This window comes from Cervus canadensis, chromosome 3 (genome assembly GCF_019320065.1).
Source record: "Cervus canadensis isolate Bull #8, Minnesota chromosome 3, ASM1932006v1, whole genome shotgun sequence".
In the NCBI taxonomy this organism is placed as follows: Eukaryota; Metazoa; Chordata; class Mammalia; order Artiodactyla; family Cervidae; genus Cervus; species Cervus canadensis.
The window spans coordinates 14,289,246-14,312,406 of NC_057388.1; the positions used below are offsets into that span (position 1 = coordinate 14,289,246).

The following is a 23,161-nucleotide window of genomic DNA, read 5'->3' on the forward strand; positions in this document are numbered from 1 at the left end:
GTGTAGTCACTCAGTGTGTCTGACTCTTTGGGGGCCCCATGGACTGTAGCCCACCAGTCTCCTCTGTCCATGGGATTTTCCAGGCAAGAATACTGGAGTGGTTAGTCATCTCCTTCTTCAGGGGATCTTCCCAACCCAGGGGTCGAACCCGCAGCTCCTGCCACATCTCCTTCATCGGAGACAGATTCTTTTACCCCTGAGCCGCCGTGGAAGCCCCTAGAGGTGATTCTATCACTTACTGTTATCTCAAAGTGATATGAAAGTCTGTAGCCTGCTGGTAATTTTTTTTCTGTGGTGGGAAAAAGAAAAAACTTTCCCCACTGAAAAACAATTTAAAGGGATGATGAAAGAAAAACTAAGACTGTTTTATTTATCCCCCACAGGTCACAATTATGCAAATAATGGTTGCAAATACATGATAATTTTATTACAAATGTGATCCTATTTTCTCCAGCTAGATGATACATCTGCTTGTTCATTTTTAAAGTACAGATACCATTCCCTTTTTCTCTGGTTGATGAAGATGAAGCACTTTGAACAATTTAAGAAAGCTAAGGTTCAGTATTTATGTTGAACCATTATAAGAAGGGAATCCCTCCTGACTTTTACAACACTCTGCGAGTACCACGTGAGGATCCAAAAAATTAAAAGGATATCGCATACAGGTATATACACATGTATGTGTGGTTATTTATATTTCACTTTATTTTATAAGATATTTGAAGTAGTCAAGCCTTCAAATATTTAATGAAAATCTGCAGAGGCCATTTGAGAAAGATTGTAAACATGTTGCTGGAAACAGAAGTTCCCCCAGAAACAGATGAGTGGGAAAATTAATGTCTATAAGAAAAACGAGAAGATTTAACAATAACAGTAATTCAATGGGTAAGCATGTTATATGGAGGATAAGAAGAAAAATGGGTAACCGCCTGTGCAGAGGTTAAATTTAAATAGAATATAAATCCTTTGTCTTAAAAGGGTAAACAAGTTTTTTGCTTGTTCAGTTTACAAATGACACATTGCATTCAATTTCCTACCCAGTAGGAGTCAGCTCCATACAGTCACACATACACCTTGAAAGGTTTTTACTCTTGGAAAAGAAAAGAAGAGGGTGAGAAAGCAAAAGAAGTCAAAGAGGTGTGTGGTTTTTTGTTTTTTTTCTTTTCAAGCTGTAGAACAGCTTCCACTGAGAAACAGCATCTGAAAAGGCTTGGCTTTCTTTGAACCTCATTTTCAGCCCCACAATGGTGACTCAGCGCCAGAAACAGCACAAAACCCAGAATGTAACAGCACCGCCACTTCCAGGATCAGGAACTAACTGAAACTACTTTGCTGAAACTAGCAAAGAAAACCACAAAGCTTGAGAATGCCTGATGGCAGAGTCAAACCATGATCCTTGTGTAGTCCAAAGCCAACAGCTCTTAATTATTATCTAAATATTTATATACAGATTTATCTTGGCTTCTCCTGCACCTTAATCCTCCTGATATATTACACTAGGACCTCTACCAAGGGGAAGGAAATAGAAAAAGGAGTAATATCCAACTTGGCTGCTGCTTGAATTCACAACAAAAAATACTGATTAATTAGCATATAATTAGAAATAAACTCAGAGTTTATGTCAACAATGAGATTCTGAATTATCTCCTTTTTTTATTCTTCTCTCCCTATTCTAGATAAGTGTTCGTTGTTCAGTCGTGTCCAGCTCTGCAACCCCATGGACTGTAGCCCACCAGGTTCCTCTATCCATGAAATTCTCCAGGCAAGAATAGTGGAGTGGGTAACCATTCCGTTCTCCAGGAGATCTTCCCAATCCAGGGATAAAACCCAGGTCTCCCACATTGCAGGCAGATTCTTTACCGTTTGAGCCACCCTTCCTAGATAAAGGAAGTACTATTTGTTCACTAGGCAATGGAATAATTCAAACCATAATCATAAATGTTAAACTTTTTGCCACTTTCTACACAAGAGGACATTCAAAATAAATCTGGATTTGTTGGTCACTTTGATTAAATGAGATTATATAGGTAGATAGTAATGTTATATTATCTTCATATTATTTCAGCTTAACAAAATTGCCTCACTTTTTGAAAAGTTATGATCAGAAGAATTTGGAAGAAGTTCCAGCCATAAATGTAGAGACAGCCTCACAGGCCTTTCCTTTCTTCTGACCAAGAGGGACCAAGAGTCATTTATAAACCTGCTCCGTGGTTTGCTTCTATTCAGGAACAGTGCCCCTTCAGTAAAGTCCGTGCCTCTAATGCTGGTCCTTGTTTAGCTTTTTTTTTTCCTAGATTGCTATGTGACTAGAAAATGGGAAACACTACTCTACTGGCATCAGAACAGAATGGGATTTCATCAGTCATAAAGATTCAAGGGGAAAAACAAATACAACCCACCAGGTAAATAAAATATTTAGTTTCCCAAGGGAAACTAAAAACTCTAAAACCCTTATCCTGTAAATTAGGCTTTAATGTTAACAGTCACAGCACCAGGAAACACACAATTTATTTTTTAAGTCTTTTTAAGTTCTCAAAACTAGAATCTTGTGGAACCATCTTATCCCTTCCTACATACCCGTTTGGATATATCATTGCAATTCCACTATCAAATGTACTCATAGCTGTTTGCAGGACTGGCCTTCAGTGAACACCAGGTTTAGGCCAGAATGTTCTGTACAAAAGGGAAAGAGAGAAAGCATCAATTACCTGTTCCCCTTGACTCCCAATTCCAGGGGTGCCCATCGGTCCTTGGGGTCCCACAGGTCCCATATCTCCCTGTGTAGAAATAAGTCAGAAATATAATAATACAGCTAACCTCATTCTTTCACACTTTGCTCATCTTGCAATATGATGGATTAAAGTCTATCTTTTAAGCCATAAAGAAGTTCAACAGGGAAAGTTACAAAACACCATTGCTTTTAAATAGTATGTGGTTCGAATTTGCCAAAATAGCGAATAATTTTTTCACTCTTTGATCAAAAATGGTGTATGTTTGCACCAGCTTATATTTATCAATCATTTTTTCACAGAGGAACCAAAAATTCAAAAATTTTTATTATAATGACACAAACACTTCTTGTTAGGATCATAACAGAAATATTTAAAAACATAAAATTCATAGGATGCAAGAAAATCAGTATTTGAGAGAGGAATTAAAGAAAATTATTTTTTAAATTTCTAAATACTTTTTCCTCCAAATCTTAACAAAAATGCATTTTAAAACTTAAGAAATTATCTAAGGTAAGTGCAACAAAATGGAAGAACTTCACCTTCTTATTTCATGAATAATTTTGAGAAATAAAGTGAAAGTTATCAGAACAATATCATTCATCCTTTCTCTATGTATTTCCACAAATATTTGTTGAGTGCTTATTATGTGCCAGGAATTGCTTCAAACATGGGGAAATAGCAGTGACCAAAACAGACAAAGCTGTTTCCTCATAGATCTTTCATTTTCTTGGGGAAAACAGAAGATAATAAACAAGATAGAAGAAATAAATAGTATGCTGAATGATGATAAGTGCTAAGGAGAAAAATAAATGGGGGAATGGGGAGACAGCTGCAATCTGGGGAAAGGTGACTTGGTATGGTCTCACTGATGAGAGGCATAAACCAGGTAGAAACTTGGAGGAAAAGCATTCCAGGCAAAGCAAACATCCATGCAAGGAAGATGCCTGGAACATTCCAGAAACAGCAGGGAGACAATGTGGCTGGAGCTAGTGAGCATGAGGGAAAGTGGTGAAAGATGAAGTCAAGGATGTGTGGCAGTGGGCTCAGGCAGAGCAATCGACAGGGCCTTTTAGGCCATTGTGAGGGCTTTGGCTTTTCTCTGAGTGAGCTGAGAAGCCACTAGAGGATTCTGAACAGAGGAGTGAAAGATCTGGCTTAGACTTCAAATGTTCACTCTGGAAGTCACACTGAGAACAAATGGAAGATACATCTGTATGAGAGATGACTGTGGCCTGGACCAGGCTGTTGAGTGAAGGTGGTGGGGAGTGTTCAGATCCTAGACAGATTTTTCAAGTAAAGCCAACAAGATTTGCTACAGATCAAGGATATCTTTGAGGTTTGTGGGAAAACATACTTGTCACTTATTGAGAGGGAAAAGACTGAAATCAAGCAAGGCTGGGGAAGGGTGTAATACCAGTAGCTCAGTTTTAGACGTGTTAAGTTTGAGATACCTAAAATAAACATCCAAACAGAGATATCAAGTAGGTGGGAGGGGTGTGAGCTGGAGATGTCAATTTGGGAGCTCTCATGATATAAATGGTATTTGAAGCCAAGACTGGGTAAGTTTTCAAGGAGAAAGAGAAGAGAGAAGGTTCAAGGACTGAGCCCTTTGGGTGCTCCAAGTGTTAGAGGTCAGAGAGACAAAGAAGAACCAGCAGTGGAGACCGAAAAGTATGCAGCCAGAGAGATCAGGTGAAGATATTCTTTCAAGAAGGTGAGGATCCTAGCGGATGATGCTACTGATAGGCCAAGTAAATTGACAACTGAGAGCTGACCACATGGATAAATATGCTTTATTTATTTATTTATATCTGTGCTGGGTCTGCATTGCTTTGTATGGGTTTTCTCTAGTTGCCTCAAGCAGGGGCTACTCTTCGTTGTGGGTGCAGTTCCCAGACTCTAGAGCATGGGCTCAATAGTTGGGGCACACGGGCTTAGTTGCTCTGCAGCATGTGGGATCTTCCCAGATCAGGAATTGAACCTGTGTCTCCTGCATTGACAGGCAGATTCTTTACCACTGAGCCGCCAGGGAAGCCCAATATATATTTTAATGTCAGTTGTATTTAGACTACATCAGGATCTGCAAACATTTTCTTAAACAGTTGGATAGTAAATATTTTATGCTTGAGAGTCATAATAAGGTCTCTTGCAAAACCAATGAATGCTGCTTCAGTAGTACAAAAGCAACCAGACAGTAGTTAAATGAATAGGTGTGTCTAATACTTTATTTACAAAAACAGGCAGCCCGCCCTATAGTTTGCCAATGCCTGGGCTAAATAAACATGCTTTTGTGAACAAAAGCACATGATTAGATCATAGTTTATATAATATTAAAAACCTGAACCTGTCATTAAGACAGGCCCTGGCATGTGCTTCTTAGTGGTTCACCTTGTGTCAACCCCTCGTCTAAATAAATGTCCACAGAAGGAAACATGTAATGGACTCAAGTTCTAATTCAAAGCTGGGTTATTCCGATTCAGAACTTGATTGCCTGTCATGAGGCATTCATTGTGCCAAATGCTTTTCATGCTTTATTGCATTTAATCTTCACAAAAACCCTCTGAAAGTAAGCACCCCCATTTTCAAGATGAGGTTAAGTCAGGAAGACCCCCTGGAGAAGGAAATAGCTACCCACTCCAGTATTCTTGCCTGGAGAATTCCATGGACATAGGAGCCCGGCTGCAGTCTCTGGGGTCACAAAGAGTCAGACATGACTGAGCAACTAACACTTTACTACTTTCAACTCCCAGTCACACAACTGATAGATTCAAGTCCTCTCCCTCCAACTCCAAACCCAATTCATAACCACTGTTCTACAAATATTCAATAACTCATGTAACAGACCTCTTTGGGGAATTACATTACATTTAAATATCTGTATTAAAGCTACTTCCTCATTCTGTGAAATGGTGTATTTTTGAGAGTCCTTATCACAGAAGTGTTTATCTAATCACTTGAATCCCAGAATATAAAAGAATCAGAAAAAATGAAAGGAGAAGGGAAAGGGAATGAAAATCAGATAAAAGCTTTGCAATTACTGGGTGACACTGTCCTGATATTTCAGTGTCTTCTTTGCGTGAGCTCCAGGTATAAAACCACAAATGCCTGTCAACAATACCTGGAAAAGTTAAATACTGAACTTATAACACAGCATTTGTGTTGTACTCAGTAGTCACTACTCCAAAGGAACAAAGAGCATCTTATGTATTTTTAGAGTGTTTTGGAACTGGAGTTACACCACCAGAGCTCAACTATTTGAACCAAGAATTGTATGCTGTCTGAAATTTGTGTAGTTCACCATTTACAACTGTCTCTGCTACTTAAATACAGATACCCAGAAAAGACAGCTACCAGTAAACAATAAACAAAAGAAATAAGAAATTCAATTAGAAATACAACACCCAAGATAATCGTCCATGTCAATTGCTATTCTAATATAATGATACGTTTAGACATTGACATATATGTATGACTCCAAACTAATTGACATCTGTGTTTTTCGCACATTTCTTATATCCTTTCCCTCTCTGGCAGCTTTCCCTTCCTACTGGTCTTTAAAACGTTTATAGTTAACTGGGTACCTGTGTGGTATGGTTGTCAGGTTGTATATAGTTCATAAATGTACATACATAAAGAACAATGAAAAGTCATTTTATTGGCATCCTTTCTGTTATCCACCCTATATGCAGTACCTTGTCCCCTTTTATTGACGGGCCCGCTTCTCCTTGTGGGCCAATTGGTCCTTGAGAACCTTTTTCACCCTGAAAGTATATGGGAGAGCTATCAATGCAGTAATAAACATCAGGATTTTAAAACAGGTAAAGCATTCAAAACATCAAAATTCACTGCTAACTACAAATGGGTAATTCTAACTCCAAGATTTGTAAATTGAAAAAAAAGCATTAAAATTTCATAAATATAAAAGAATCTGTTCAAGCAGAAAGCTTACACAGCATCACTGAAGTGGGAAAAGAGCCCCATTCCTATTATAATCAGAAATATCTGATAGTGGGAGATCTAATCAATCATGTATTACAACTAACTGAATCAGTCTTCTGTTTGCTCACCATTTCTATAACTGTATCCATTACATAATGAAAATCTGTCTCTTAGTATGTGAAATAACATTTGCTAAGAAGGAATTATTTATTGTGTTTTATACCAAAATTTATAAACATTTATTGAAAACTTAGTTTTAAAAGAATTTATGGAAAATATTTTTGGGTATGCTTCTAGAGCCACACGGCCTATGTGAATCACTCTGGTTGTAATGTCATGTCAATGAAGCCGTAACACTTTGTCATTTATATGAAAAACAAACCACAGAATTGATCAGAAATAGCACACATTTCATAAATTCATTTGAACCAAGAGTAAAATCAAAGAACATTTGCAAGAAACCTAGGAAAATATACCTTTATGTCTTTCTGTAGTCATTATTTATTCACTTAAGCCCCACGTCATTGCAAAGTAGCCCCAAGAAGTACATACAGGAAACTCCCGTTGGTCTTGCCAGTTGACAGTGAAGAATTCTGTCTAATGGGATCTGATTGTTACCACAGAGTACATCTGTGTACAGTCAATCCTAAAACAACACTGAATATAATGAGTTCTTTCTTTGATGAGTCAGAGGGCAATGCAGTGCTATGGGTTATTATGAAGGAATGTAACGTTATACCATGCCACTGAAACTGCCAGTAAAACACGCCCTGAAATATGCTTCCCAGTGTTTTATTTACTCTGTTCTCATTTATTTATTTCTTTAAACCCCACAGATTATAAGGAGAAATAATTCTGGCTGTTTGAATTTTCCAGGTTGTTTGAGCTATACATAATTAGAAATTTACTATGTGCCACAAAAAAATTAAAGAAATTATGTATGATAAAACTTTCTGAAATGTGGTGCCGAATTGCTGACCTCTGCCTTCTTGTGATGATATTTTGGTTAGGTGAGGGCATTAGTAATATCCCCTTTTCCAACATATTATTTCCATTTACTATAACAAATTAAAATTTGTTGGTTAACAAGGGCTTCTTTTAAAATTCAACCCAGCAGTCACTCACAACTTCGTGTGATATATTGGTTTTAGCTAATTGATCTCCCTTCAGTTGAGATTTAGGTTTCTCATAGATAACTGAATATTGATCATGGTGGAAGAGGCTGAAAATGAGAAGCAATTTTAGAGTGTAAGACCGTACTGAGAAGGTCAGATCTCAGTGACTCAACTGAATGAAGTGGAAGGTCTTAAACACTTAGAAAACAGCACATGCTTCTCTGGGTAGTGTGTGTGCATGCGTGTATGTCTAGGGGAAACATTTTAGGAAAGAAGGAAAGAGGACCCGCAATTTATCCTTGTGAAAGTGAAAACTGCCCAGTCGTGTCTGACTCTTTGAGACCCCCATGGATTGTATGGAATTCCCCAGGCCAGAATACTGGAGTGGGTAGCCGTTCCCTTCTGCAGGGGATCTTCCCAACCCAGGGACCTTACCTACCCTGAAATTCTGTTGCTGCATGAAGTGTCTCAGAAAATCATTTCCTGTGTTACCTTTAGCGAATGAGCCATATACTATGGGTGAAGAGTCTAGACCAGGGGTCAGCAAACTCCAACCCACTGGCCAACCCCAGCCCACTGCATGTTTTTTGTAGATAGAGCTTTACTGAAGCACAGCCAAGTTCACCCATTGCTTAGGGTTGCCTTCATGCTTTAGCAACAGAAGTTAAATAGTTACCACAGAAACCACATGGCTCACAACGTCTGAAATATTTACCGTCTGGGTCTTTACAGAAGAAGTTAGCCAAGCCCTGGTCTAGAGGAACTTGAGCTACAAGAATTACATGTGGGAGGCGGTGCAAACATTTAACATCTCGATTGCCAGGTGAGAGGTAGGTCTTGCGTAACATTTTGCTCCTTCTGGTAGTATGGCAAATTTTATTTCCCTCCATCCATCCACGTTACCTTTCTTATAGTAATGGCAATAGTATGATAAATTGGTTTATTAGATTGTTTCTTGTCTGTTTCACAGAACAAAGCTGTGGGTAAAACTTGGTGTGTGTGTGTGTATTTGTTAGTCGCTCAGTCGTGTCCGACTCTTTGAGACCCATGGACCACAGCCCACCAGGCTCCTCCGTCTATGGAATTCTCCAGGCAAGAATACTGGAGTGGGTTGCCATTTCCTTCTCCAAAACTTGGTATATAGCTATGCTCAATAACTTAGTTTCTGGGCATAAAAATGCTATTTACCCCTGTGGTTTTAATGACTATGAATGACTTTAAGAGATTTTCTAATTTAATATGCAGTAATTGTATGAAGCAGCACCCTTGCAATTACTTATTTATAATTGCAAATGTCACTATAGCTTCATGTTAAGGGAAAATTTACATAAAAATTCATTTAATAGGGTGAAGATGGTCAGGAAAATACTTGACCTGGTATAATTGGCTAGGACACAGTTTTTTCATTTATAATTTATGATCATGCAATAGAATGCCTTTCCCCTCCATGTAGAAGGTGCTGTTACCTTTGGTCCTGGAAGTCCTTCTCCTGGTAAGCCTCTCTCTCCTGGTGGTCCCTCAGGCCCACGGGGACCCTGGTTAGGATACAAGAGAGTGAGGAGCAAAAGAAGAGAGTGAGAAAATAGGAGAGAGGAGAGGGAAGGGAGGAGAGAGGAAGAAAGATAATGGTCACATTTCAGTTCACAGGGGCATGCAATGATATAATCCTATTCACACAATTAGTGAGAATCTATCCTCCTAGTACACACCATGCTGATAAGTAGAATCATACGGTTGTGAAGAATAATATTCTCATTATATTAAATACTTGTTCTATTTAATTGGCATAAGACGTTCTATTCTGATGTTCTCAAACTGGCAGAAAATGGAAGTGAAGTGATGCTTCAGAATAAGGATGAAGAAATCAACCCTATGAGGAAAGGCTAAAATCTAGGACTGTGTGGCCTGAAAAAGGATGCAAAGTGATGAAATAATTTAATTAGGTATCAGGGGAAGAAATCGCCACACAGCTGTTTTAAAGCACTGAATTCTGTTTACATGCTATTTTAATTTCCATCCTGATAAATTTGGATTCAGACTTGAATTCTTTCTGGAACTGGTTGAATCCCCTGGAGGTTTATGTGCAAATAGAAATCTTGATAGACTCTTTTAAGAGGTAACAAGACTTTTGATCTCAATGATTAAAATTAAGAAGTCCACGTGACTCTTGCTCAGAAAGGCACTCAGTAAGGTGGGGACTTCTCACATAAGGTAAGAAAAACAGTACAGTCTCAGGTTTTGAAATGGATGAACAGGCAGCATACTGGTTGAAACAGACAACAACAAAATATTCACTTAAACCAGGAATTTTAAAAGATGATAAATTTGTTCTCTCTTTCTTCTTCACCAGAAGGCAAAAAAAAAAAAAAAAAGATAGAAAGGAGACTAACAACAAGAATGGTAAATGCATGAACTGGAGCTTTTCCTCTAGTGGACGTAGAAAGATAATTAGGACTCTCTGGCGGGGAAATAAATCTATGCTGGAACAAGATTGAGTTGCCCAGAGCCTCAAAGGAGGTCCCCTGTGTAGACACTCTGAGTGATCTTGGGGCTCAGTCTACAGTAATCTCGGGTGATTTAAGAGACGTTTTCTACCCAAGCCTGGGAGCAGAGCTAGAACACAGCATGATGCACATCAGTGACCGATCACAGCTACAGATTTGTGAGAGAGAAAACTAATTGTACCCCATATCTAATTTCAGGGGGCTTTCCTTAAAATCATATCTTTTAAAAGACAGCCTTCTTTAGTATTTATGCATAGCCAATTTAGTAAAGGCTTTAATTAAAGTAAAAAACTAGCATTTAATTCAATTGAAATTGCTGTGCTTATGGGAAAACTAGCTTTTAACCATCCAAGGGCTTAATCAAAGTCCTAATATCCATGACAGAGTAATCTAACGTTAGAGCAATTAACTAGGAGAAAAAGAAACATGGTGTGAAAACTAGATTGCAAACTAGACAGAGAAGCCCTAGCTAATATTACACACTGTACAAAAAAAATATTAACAAGCTATTCCTCTTCCTCAAATGAAAATAACCCAATATTTCATGAAATGCAAAGGAGTCTTTTTCCAGTTCATTCAATTTTTTTTCCCATTCATTCAACGACTGTTTACCAAATGCCTGGTAGATACAAGTCACTGTGCTAGCATCTGAAAACAGCAGACATCCCCACTCCTTGTCTCATAGAGTTTACAGTCTTGCATGATAAACTAAAAGCAGGTTTGGGAGTCATTTGGACTGATGTTCAAGCCACCTCTCTGCTACATATTAGCAGTGTGATCTTAAATAATTCCATCTCTCTAAGTTCAGCATTCTCATCAGAATAGTGGTAACAATAGTACCTACCTCAACCACACATATTAATAGAAGGGCTAGATTAAAGAGATGTAAAGCTCTTACATATTAAGCACTCAATAAATATCTGCTTGCTATCATGATCAAAATTGTTTTCCTTGGATCCTTCAATTGCTAAGAAAGTCCTTTTATGAAGTTTTTACAAATAAAGTAGTCTCAGAGTATGGTTTATGTTAGCAATGTGGAGAGACGCATGCCACATATAGCAAGCACTGACACTTGCGTCCATCTCTGCATTTCCGGGAGACATTAGCCAAGGTGAAAATGAAAATAATGAAGACTTTGAGGAGTCACACTTTCCAAGCTCCTGAGAACAGAGTTAATGCTTGTGAACAACCACTTAGGGGCATTTTAAAAAAACAATGCTTCAAGTTAATTACTGGAAACCTAGGAACTGTCAGAGTAATATTCTGCACCATCAGTATATTCTGAAGTTTTCCAGTTAAACAGTCAAGGTGAATGATGACTGCTAACCAGAGAAGAGAAAGAGCAGGTACTTAGGTTAGATGAACTATACTTTCAATTTATTAAGATGGCACCAACAGATTATTTTTTAAAAGACAAAAATGCTCAGTAAAGAAGTATCTTTTTCAAAGGCTATGAGATCTAGTTATAACTCTGACATTCTTATTTGGCTTCTAATGAACACCTTTAATTAAAACATATCTAGTGGAAGAAACTAATTATCAATTAACAGAGTCTGACCAGAAATGCTTTATATGAGACATTAACAAGATAAAATATAATTGTCCATTGTCATTATCTTCCTTAATAATCTCAATAGTGTAGATAATCAATAAAAGTGGTTTCAATATACGTTGTAGGCATTAAAGATAAATATGCTAAATAATATTAAAAGTTATCCTTAATATTCAGTGAAATTTATTTTTAACGTCAAAATAATTAGTTTTACTTCAGGGGATTTTCCTTACTGAATGTGCTCCCAAAAAAACAAACAGAGCACCCTAAGAGTGTTGAACCAATTTATTATTCTTTAATCAGTCATCTGTCAGACCATCACACAACTAATGATAATCATATAATTAAAGATGGTAGCTGTCAGTTCATAGTTCAGTCAAGGAGCTGGAATATTAATTCATTTGATCAGATTTATATTACTATTGTATAAAAAGAGTAGTTAGTACTAAACTAGAAACCACTTGAAATGATTCAGGCAAAGAAACAAATGTAAAGAACTTTCAGCAGAAGCTTCGTCAGTCCTAAAATAAGCCTTTATGTAACTTTGAAATAATTCAAAACTCATTATTGATTTTTATTATGATATTTTGGAACAGTATTTTCATACATTTCTTGAAGTTTATCCCCTCTTTGTTATGATTTTAGTTCCCAGTTATTTCAGATTACACAGTGTCACTCTATTTGTGTAATTGTGGCTTAGATCACAAGAAAACAAACAAGAATTTCATGTTCTGCCAATACTGTGAAAACTCTCTAGCTACAAAGAAAAAAGCAAATCATACAAATTTTCCTTTAAAGTGAAGGCCCAAAAAATCAATAAATAAGGGAAGTTACAGGGTTTCAAAACAAAAAGAGAGCTGAACACCAGAGGTATGCCTATAAGCTAACACTGTAGCTGTTCTGGGTGAAAAGTGTGGTTGCGTACTAGGGCAAAATCTAGGAGTCTAAGAGGAAGAAATGGGAACAAAGACTGAGGCTCACTCAGTGGAAGATGAGGAGGAAATTAGAACTGAAATCCTCCCATAAAACTAGGACCTTCTAAGTTCTATATCTTCAATGAAAGGGCAGGGTAGAACACTGTGTTCCCATAAACACAGGGTTATGAATGAAAAGAATCTTGCGTACTTCACTTGGCTCTCAATGGACCTGACCACTCCTAATGGGTCCTATGTGGCGTATGGGTTTGTAGTTTCAAGCGACACCACGTTGGTGGTCCTGGGACACCTTAGTCAAGGCATTAACATCAAGTGTGTGCCTGGAATACATGAGATGCAAATAAATGCACGTTCCTCTCAAATATGCTCCAACATAGAACACTTGGGATTTCACAGTTAAACCTGGCTGACAGTAAATTCAGATGCCAGAGTACAAAACATAAGAAATTAATTCTCAGTGAGTAAAAGTGAACCAATAGATACCAATAAAAGGGAAGGTAGACTTTAAATGATTAAAGGTCTTAAGAATAGAAATACAAGAAGCAAAGAGGACAGTATAGCAAAAATATATTAATAAAAAGAGGTAGATTTTTAAAAATAGCTTCAAGAATTTTTAAAAATACTTATTAAGTTAAAAATACAAGAGATGATTTAAGGACATTTCCTAAGCAGACAAAGATAAATTTGTGCATTATGTTAGGTTTTAGGAAACCACCCCAAAATGCAACTAAATAATAGAATTCCTAAATAAATAGAGAATGGAAAAAGAAAATATCTGAAGAGATTATAACTAATAACTTGCAAAATTATTGATTTCTCAGAGACATGAAACTCATGAATTTGAAGCAATATAAATGAAAATATATCCATATGTGTTTGCATCATAGTAAATCTATGGAGACAGTAAGACCTTCAATGGTGGATAGTAATGGCAAATCCTCACTTGATTATTGATTAATTGCTTGCCCCCACCCCTCACCAATTATGGCCATCATCACGGCCCCCTCCATTATGAAAGAGTTCCATGGTAGTCAACATACTATCAGAAATGTAACTGGCCCTTTCCAGAGAAAGGTGACATCAGGCTTCCATGTACCTTTTGCAGATTGGGCATCGTCAGCAGAGGCAACAACCAAGTTAGCTTTGTTAAAAGGAAGTTGATGTTGCTCCTGTGTATAGTCTCCATCCCAGCCACTCAGTAAAACTGAGTGGATGATAGTAGAGCCAGGAAATGAGATTGACTGAATTCTATTTGCTTATTTAGAACCGTCTTTAAAATGGATGTGGTTTGGTGAGCATTCACCTAGGACACAAATATTTTCATACTCTGTGCTCATGAAGAGAACAGGAATCTGCTTCCAGCCAGGCCAGCCTAACATGCTCAGTTTGTCCTCCCTTTGTCTGTTCACATGGGGCTGTAGGTGTGGCTTGTGGGAAGAGTAACAGTGGAGAAGATGCCATCAGAGTCTCCAAATCAGTTACTCATGAAACTATTTGTATCTTCAAGAATTGATGCTGGACTTCTGCTGCATGTAGCCTAGACGTCTTATATAACACCCAGTTCATGATGAATAATTCAATATGTGCGGTCACATAGTGTCCCGTGGTTAGCCATGCGGTCTCTTTTAGGATCCAGCAGCAAGGCAGAGCTGTTAAGTTAAAAGTGGATGGTAAGCCTATGGCTGATTCATGTGGATGCTTGGTAGAAACCATCAGAATACTGTAAAGCAATTATCCTTCAGTTAAAAACAAATTAATTTTTTTAAAAGTAGGCATATGGAAGAAAAGAAGTCTTATGTTTGTTTCAAAAAATCTAGGTTTCTTTTGGACAGCTCATGAAGATTTGACGAAACACGAAACTCATTTTTATTCCCGCTGACTCAGAACATTGTGAGATTTTTTCATTTCTGTCAAAAACTTCCCAAATTCTCTGCTGTACTCCCTCCATACATGGCAGCATGTCTGCGCCTGTGTCTTTCTAGCTGATGTCATTTTGCTTTTCCAGGTTTGCAGTCTCCTCTAGTGTAGAATGAGCAGTGTCTGCAGGGAACTCATATTCTTCTTTCTCAGTAGCTAAGTTTTAAGAGTACTATCTAGTTAGTGGAAACAGCAGCTAATTAAACCAGTATACTTTTCCTCTATTTGATGTTCTATTTTTTGAATCTGTGTTTTCAGACATTGGTGAAAAGTCTAACCCTCAAATAGTATGCTGCCATTTCATTCCCAGAGTATAGCAAGGAAGCACATATTTGTCTTAATATGTACGTGTGAGGAACTACAAAACCCAATTGAGAGACCAACTATTCAGTCGGTTGTCTAGACCAGCAAGTCAGCTACTGTTCTTTTCCAGAAGGATAATGATGACTTGAAAAGTTAAAAACCTTCTTATTCCAGAAGTCATGTTTTACTCATTTTCTCTCCAACTCTCTTTTGATAGAAAATTTTTTCCTTTCCAACAACAGTGAATATCAAAGCTACATAAAGTAGAAGCTGCAAATAGCACACCTGTCTACCATTATTAATTCTAACTTTAGAGTACACTCAGGATTGGGGGATTATTCTCAGTGATTTTTCTCATGATTATAGGAAAGTCAATTACAAATTATAGGTATTAAGTCTGAATCTAGATCTCCTATCTCCTAGGAGGAGAAAATTTTGACATATGAGAACACTTTTCTTCATGGACAAGCTGATTAATTTCATAAGAGATTATACTAAGAGAGAGCCTATGTACATATCCTATCTAACATTTGGATCTGACCTTTATATATTTATTGACTTTTATTGTTCAAAAAGATAAAGATAGCTTAGTTTAACAATAGTCTAACCCAAAGGAGCACATAAGAATTTATCCTTTTAATTCCACCTAGAATTTTTTGCTACTCACTGTCTGGCCAGGTTCACCAACACCAGTAGGTCCTGGAGGCCCAATTCTTCCTTCCTGGCCTCTCTGCCCCTACAAGGAAGAAATAGTTGAATGCAAGCTTGAGTTTTTAAATAAAGAACACACATAGCACAAAGTACTCTGGAGATTTCAACAAAGATAAACAGAAAAAATGTCAAACTTTTCAAATTCCTAAAGATAAAAAAAAAAAAATCTAAAAGAGGAAAGGGCTTCCCTGGTGGCTCAGAGGTAAAGAATCCACCTGTCAATTCAGGAGACATGGGTTAGATCCCTGAGTTGGGAAGATCTCCTGGAGAAGGAAATGGCAACCCACTCCAATATTCTTGCCTGGAGAATTCCATGGACAGAAAAGCCTGGTGGGCTACCATCCATGGGGTCGCAGAGTCGGACACGACTCTGACTAAACACCAGAGCCTGAAAAACACCTTGAATTTAAGTGAACAAATTACCCCCAAATGTTCCTCATTCCTTCCTATACAAATGCAATTTTAGTTTTCAGAAATGATTAGCAATTGGCAGGACAGACTGTGCAACTAATTCTGATTACTGAGAAGACCAACTGACAATGCTTGTGCTGTTCCCTGCCCCCTCGCCACGGTCCTGGGGTGCCTCCCATCCCCCACCCCCGCCCTGGCCTGTTCCATTCCACCTCACCACTCATGTTTCACCTTTCATCTCCTTCAGAACCCTTCTCCAGTAACTCTGCCAGTATGAACTCCTCATTCCCTGGAGTCTCAATGTGCTTATTGTCTAAATGCCATCCATGGTGACACCTGCTTACATTTGAAGTGCACTCTTTTGTACTGCTCTCTGTTTTAGCCCCACGTTGAAGTCTTATTGTCCCAGTGACATAGAAAGGCTATTTAAAATAAGCACTTTTGCCCTAGTACATCCTGCATGATGCAGAGCACCCCAGAGTGTTGGGTGTTTCAGTCCTTTCTGGGCTTCCCAGGTGGCGCTAGTGGTAAAGAACCCACCTGCCAATGCAGGAAACGTAAGAGACACGAACTCAATCCTTGGATCGGGAAGATTCAGCCCTTCCTAGTTTCCAACAACATGAAATTAAAAGACACTTACTCCTTGGAAGGAAAGTTATGACCAACCTTGATAGCATATTAAAAAGCAGAGACATTACTTTGCCAACAAAGGTCCATCTGGTCAAGGCTATGGTTTTTCCAGTGGTCAGGTATGGATGTGAGAGTTGGACTGTGAAGAAAGCTGAGCACTGAAAAACTGATGCTTTTGAACTGTGGTGTTGGAGAAGACTCTTGAGAGTCCCTTGGACTGCAAGGAGATCCAACCAGTCCATCCTAAAGGAGATGAGTCCTGGGTGTTCATTGGAAGGACTGATGCTGAAGCTGAAACTCCAGTACTTTGGCCACCTCATGCGAAGAGTTGACTCATTGGAAAAGAGCCTAATGCTGGGAGGGATTGGGGGCAGGAGGAGAAGGGGACAACAGAGGATGAGATGGCTGGATGGCATCACCGACTCGATGGGCATGAATTTGAGTGAACTCCGGGAGTTGGTGATGGACAAGGAGGCCTGGCGTGCTGTGATTCATGGGGTCGCAAAGAGTCAGACATGACTGAGCGACTGAACTGAACTGGCTGAGTTTCCAACAAACCTGTCAGCATTTACTTATTCACTGTCAGGGTTCTTCCAACTTCTGCCCCCCTATGCTTATTTGATGTGAACAGGTGATAGTTGATGTGTTAAGGTATTTCACATCCTAATGACATTTTTGCGTGATAACATTTAGAGTCCATGAAAACTCAATAGAACCAGATGTACATTGGCGAGAGGTTGGGTATTTGGAACCAAGAATAATTTTCATTCCAAACAATCAAAAAATACATAGATTATTCTTGGGGCAACTGGCCCCAACTAGGGCATTGCAAGTGTCCAAGCATCCAGACTGTAAGTAACTCACCTACAGGCAGACTCCTTGTGTCTCTGAGGGTAAGACTGAGCAGAGTTCAAGTCACAGTTCTCCCAGCCTTACAATAAATTCAGAAATCATCAGTGGGCAAAGAGACAAGTACTCTTACCTTAACACCTTGCTGTCCAATACCAGGGGCTCCTGGAGGACCATAGGGACCAGGAGGGCCAGGTTCACCCTGGAGGAAGAAACAGTGATATGTTAGGTCAACTCCATCATATTTGTTGGGCAGTTCTTGGATGTACAGTGATGTGATAGAGGCTTTGAGGGCATCAATACAACCTAACACACAGTCTCAAGGTCTCCACCCTCAAGTGTTTACCATCCAGTTGGACAGACAGTACAGACCCAGGATGGAATTAGCCATGAGGCACAGTAGACCCAGTATCTAGGGTTCATGAAAATGTCTCCATTTAAATTTTTAAAATCAGAATTTTTCTTTAAAAAACTTAATATTGATTATAATAGTGAATCCAGTCTGGACCACATTTTCTTCATACCAACTCAGTTGAAATCTGTAATTTTAAACATTTTTATGAAGGAAAATGCCCAGAAGCACAAAAGTTTTTAGGATCTGTGAAAAGTCATAATTTGGCCCTCATTCATTTGTTCAGAACATCTTTATTAAGTGCTTCTGTCAGACACATTTGTTTCCTACCCAGTGACCATCCTCTCCCTTCTCTCTTCCCTACTGTTATGAATCTGATCTGTTCAGGTCAGTGGGCAGGTATTCTTCACCCTGGGAGGTGTAAAATGAATGATAATCAGTCTAAAATAGGGTAGACTCTTCTTTCTCATTGCCAATGATGAGTCTACGTTAATCCTTTGGCTCAGTTCTGAGAAATGAGATGTGGGGACCTGATGGGATGCAAAGGGAAATTTTGCTTCTGCTTCTTTTCCTTGGAGATGTAATAGCTTGTCTTGTAACCATGAGGCACCAGTCTCCCAGACGAATGCCAATGGTTGATGAGGGTGAGGCAGAAAAAGTTTAGAAGAGCCTGGCTTCTGGACAACGTCTCTGAACTCCTGATCCGGTCCTGCACTACCTACCTTCAAACACTCTGTTTACTCAACAAGAAGCATTCTTACGATTTGAGCTGCTATTAGTCAGGATATTTGTTACTCGATAGCAGAAGCAGTTCAGTTAATACGGTCTATGAGGTGGCAGGCCCATCATGGAGCTTGGGTGTTATAGAACTAAACGTGACCGCGGCACTCAAACTCCCGCATTTCACCAGTGAGGAAGCTGAGTCCCAGAGGGATTATCTGGCACAAACTCACACCTCAGTATCACCCACAGGGATATGGGTCTTCAGATCTTTCAGGCTTCTGGTCCTGTCATGTTGACAGAGAAAAGGAGAGTGGCTATGGATCGCCACTTCTTTTTTATAATGCTAATTTCTTCTGTTTAACAAAATAATGTGTCTTTTTTTTATTGACACCAACATGAGTTGAATTATGAAGTCTTATTCTCATTCTCAGGGAGTTGATATGTTCAGATGCCAGCCAGAAAGCAACAGAGAGCACAGTGGGGAGATCTGTGGTTGCTTATGAGAATCTGACTCCTAGACATTTCATGAGATCAACTTTAAATTTTATACCAGCCGCAAGAAACAAGGTAGTCAACTGATACTCAGAATTCCTAATACTTGATCTTGCTGTCAACAAAAGCAGAAGATATTAAGAAGAGGTAGCAAGAATACATGGAAGAACTATATAAAAAAGATCTTCATGACCCAGATAACCATGATGGTGTGATCACTCACCTGGAACCAGACATCCTGGAATGCAAAGTCAAGTTGGCCTTATAAAGCATCACTACAAACAAAGCTAGTGGAGGTGATGGAATTCCAGTTGAGCTATTTCAAATCCTAAAAGATGATGCTGTGAAAGTGCTGCCCTCAGTATGCCAGCAAATTGGGAAAACTCAGCAGTGGCCACAGGACTGGAAAAGGTCAGTTTTCATTCCAATCCCAAAATAAGGCAATGCTAAAGAGTGCTCAAACTACCACACAATTGCACTCATCTCACACGCTAGCAAAGTAATGCTCAAAATTCTCCAAGCCAGGTTTTAACAGTTTGTGAATCATAAATGGTTCAAATGTTCAAGCTGAATTTAGAAAAGGCAGAGGATCAGAGTTCAAATTGCCAACATCCATTGGATTATTGAAAAAGCAAGAGAGTTCCAGAAAAACATCTACTTCTGCTTTATTGACTATGTCAAAGCCTTTGACCATGTGGATCACAACAAACTGTAAAAAAACTTCTTAAAGAGATGGGAATACCAGACCACCTGACCTGCCTCCTGAGAAATCTGTATGCAGGTCAAGAAGCAACAGTTAGAACTGGACATGGAACAACCGACTGGTTCCAAATAGGAAAAGGAGTATGTCAAGGCTGTATATTGTCACCCTGCTTATTTAACTTATATGCAGAGTACATCATGAGAAATGCCAAGCTGGATGAAGCACAAGCTGGAATCAAGATTGCTGGGAGAAATATCAATAACCTCAGATATGCAGATGACACCACAATTATTGCAGAAAGCGAAGAACTAAAGAGCCTCTTGATGAAAGTGAAAGAGGAGAATGAAAAAGTTGGCTTAAAACTCAACATTCAGAAAACTAAGATCATGGCATCGGGTCCCCTCACTTCATGGCAAATAGATGGGGAAACAATAGAAACAGTGAGAAACCTTATTTTGGGGGGCTCCAAAATCACCACAGATGGTGACTGCAGCCATGAAATTAAAGACACTTGCTCCTTGGAAGAAAAGTTATAACCAATCTAGACAACATAGGTTGGTTAAAAAGCAGAGACATTACTTTACCAACAAAGGTCCATCTAGTCAAGGCTATGGTTTTTCGAGGGGTCATGTATGGATGTGAGAGTTGGACTGTGAAGAAAGATGAGTGCCGAAGAATTGATGCTTTTGAACTGCGGTGTTGGAGAAGACTCTTGAGAGTCCCTTGGACTGCAAGGAGATCCAACCAGTCCATCCTAAAGGAAATCAGTCCTGAATATTCATTGGAAGGACTGATGTTGAAGCTGAAACTCCAATACTTTGGCCACCTGATGAGAAGAACTGACCCATTGGAAAAGACTGTGATGCTGGGCAAGATTGAGGGAGGGAGGAGAAGGGGATGACAGAGGATGAAATGTTTGGATGGCATCACCGACTCAATGGACATGAATTTGAGTAAGCTCTGGGAGTTGGTGATAGACAGGGAGGCCTGGCGTGTTGCAGTCCATGGGATCACAAAGAGTTGGACACAACTGAGTAACCGAACTGAACTGAACTGATACTATGGACCTCAAGATGGAAGAAGGTCAGAGTTTAATAAAACCTACTATTTTCAAGTAGTACTGCCCTAACTTTGTATAGATTATCTGACTTAATCTTCTAAACATCTTAGGAAATTGGTATTTTTCCCCCATTTTATGATGTAGGAATATCATCTCTATTTTTCAATTCATTTTTTAAATATGCATGGTATCACAGGGGGAAAACATGTCTTTTTCTTTCAGTCAGTCTAGTTGAATTCTGGTTCTATAATTTATAAACAGTTTGAGCTTTTGCAAGATCCCCATATGCAAAATGAGGGTCATTATATTTACCCTGCATTGGAGAAGGAAATGGCAACCCACTCCAGTGTTCTTGCCTGGAGAATCCTAGGGATGGGGGAGCCTGGTGGGCTGTCTATGGGGTCGCACAGAGTCGGACACGACTGAAGCGACTTAGCAGCAGCAGTAGCAGCAGCATATTGACCCTGCCGCATTGTTGAAAGGATTCTAAATAGCATCTTAAAATGTCTGAGTCATAACCAGTCACATGGTTGGCTGTATAACATGTGTAGAGCAATTTTTACTCACTAGACTTTCACTGAGCACCAGCCTGGTACCCAGTACCCCCTTACATAATTATAGACATAAATCAGGTTGCACCTGTACTTTGCAGACACTTACAATCTGGCTGGAGAGAGAAATGAATATAAAACAAAATACAAACATGTGAATTAGCTATAACAAAGGTATTAGCACAGCACACAAGACTCTAAGGCAGAAATGTTTAATTCTACCTTAAGGAATTGGGAAAGTTTTATCCAGTAGTGAAGATATTTGCTCTGAACAAAAACAAAAAGTATGACTCATATCTAATCTGGTAGGAAAAGGGGACAAAGTTCCAGGGAAAAGGAGAGAGTATGATGTGAAATGTTCTGGGGACAGTAAGCAATTCAGTGGGCTCATGCAGACAGGAATGAAAGTAACAGTAGGATCGCTGTGCAGAGCCACGAAAAATATACAAAGAAACACATTTATAATTTTTAATTTTCCAGAAAGTAATAATAGATTTTACTTAACCCAGTGCATCAAAAATATTATCATTTCAGCATAAGCAATACAAAACTCTTAGTAATGATTTTATTTTTCATTATTTTTAATGTGGTGTCTTCAAAATCCTATGCGTATTTAATACTTACAACACATCTCAGTTCGGACTAGCCACATTTCAAGTGCTCAGAAGTCATGTGTGGCTACTCCATATTTTTAATTTATTTTTCACTGGAGGAAGATCCCCTAGAGGAGGGGGCATGGCACCCACCTCTAGTATTCTTGCCTGGAGAATCCCATGGACAGAGAACTACAGTCCATGGGGTCTCACAGAGTCAGACACAACTGAAGTGACTTAGCCTGCCTGCCTGGAGGATAATTGCTTTACAATATTGTGTTGGTTTCTGCCATACATCAACACGAATCAGCCATAGGCATATATGTGTCCCCTCCCTCTTGAAAATTTCTCCCACCTCCCAGCTCATCCCACCCCTCTAGGTATTCACAGAGCATTGGGTTTGAGCTGCCTACATCATACAGCAGATTCCTACCAGCTATCAGTTTTATATATGGCAATATATGTTTCAGTGCTACTCTATCTATTCATCCCACCTTTCCTTTCCCGAACAGCACAGATTTAGAGTGATTAAAGAGGCTGGAGGCTCAGGTCAGAACCATGGAGAGTACTAACACTTAAGTCAGGTGGGAGTGAAAGAAGACAGTGTCTTCTGGGGATCTATGGAAGATGGTGGTCAAGAAAAATTGGGTGGGGGGTGGTGTTTGCTGACAAAGCCAGTATAAAAGAAGTCAGGTAAAAGAGAATTTCAAAAGGAACTCATTGTTTCCAGAGATAAAGTGATAATCTTCCACTTGCAAACCTGATCATCTTTCAGCATTCTCTATCTCAGGGAAGGGCACCAAGGCCCCTCCATGTGTCAAGTGAGAGCCTATGAGTCATTCTTCACATCTCTAACTTCCTTACCCATCGTATGCAGTACATCAATACCTAGCAATATTCTCCTAACTCTCAAATCCCCCACCTCTGTGTCCTTTACCATGCCTCTCTAGTCTACTCCAAATTAATATCATCTCCTGCTCAGACTACAGCAAAGTTAATACTCTACATGCATCCATTCTTGCACACTCTAATTTATTCTCCCACCCTAATTTATTGCTGCCAGAGCAATCTTCTAACAGTAATCAGAGT

The 23,161-nt window shown here is 39.0% G+C and overlaps 1 protein-coding gene across 3 annotated transcripts in view; it reads right to left on the reverse strand.

The window, feature by feature from the left end:
* Positions 1-23,161, reverse strand: part of COL28A1 (collagen type XXVIII alpha 1 chain) — a 182,114-nt gene that overhangs the window by 117,379 nt on the left and 41,574 nt on the right. For all 3 annotated transcript variants that reach the window (XM_043462670.1, XM_043462669.1, XM_043462671.1), the window contains 5 exons: positions 17,732-17,800; positions 15,665-15,733; positions 9,253-9,321; positions 6,425-6,493; positions 2,709-2,777 (listed from right to left, as the gene is read on the reverse strand). In XM_043462670.1, coding sequence (XP_043318605.1) covers positions 2,709-2,777; positions 6,425-6,493; positions 9,253-9,321; positions 15,665-15,733; positions 17,732-17,800 — 345 coding nt within the window. The remainder of the gene's footprint in view (positions 1-2,708; positions 2,778-6,424; positions 6,494-9,252; positions 9,322-15,664; positions 15,734-17,731; positions 17,801-23,161) is intronic.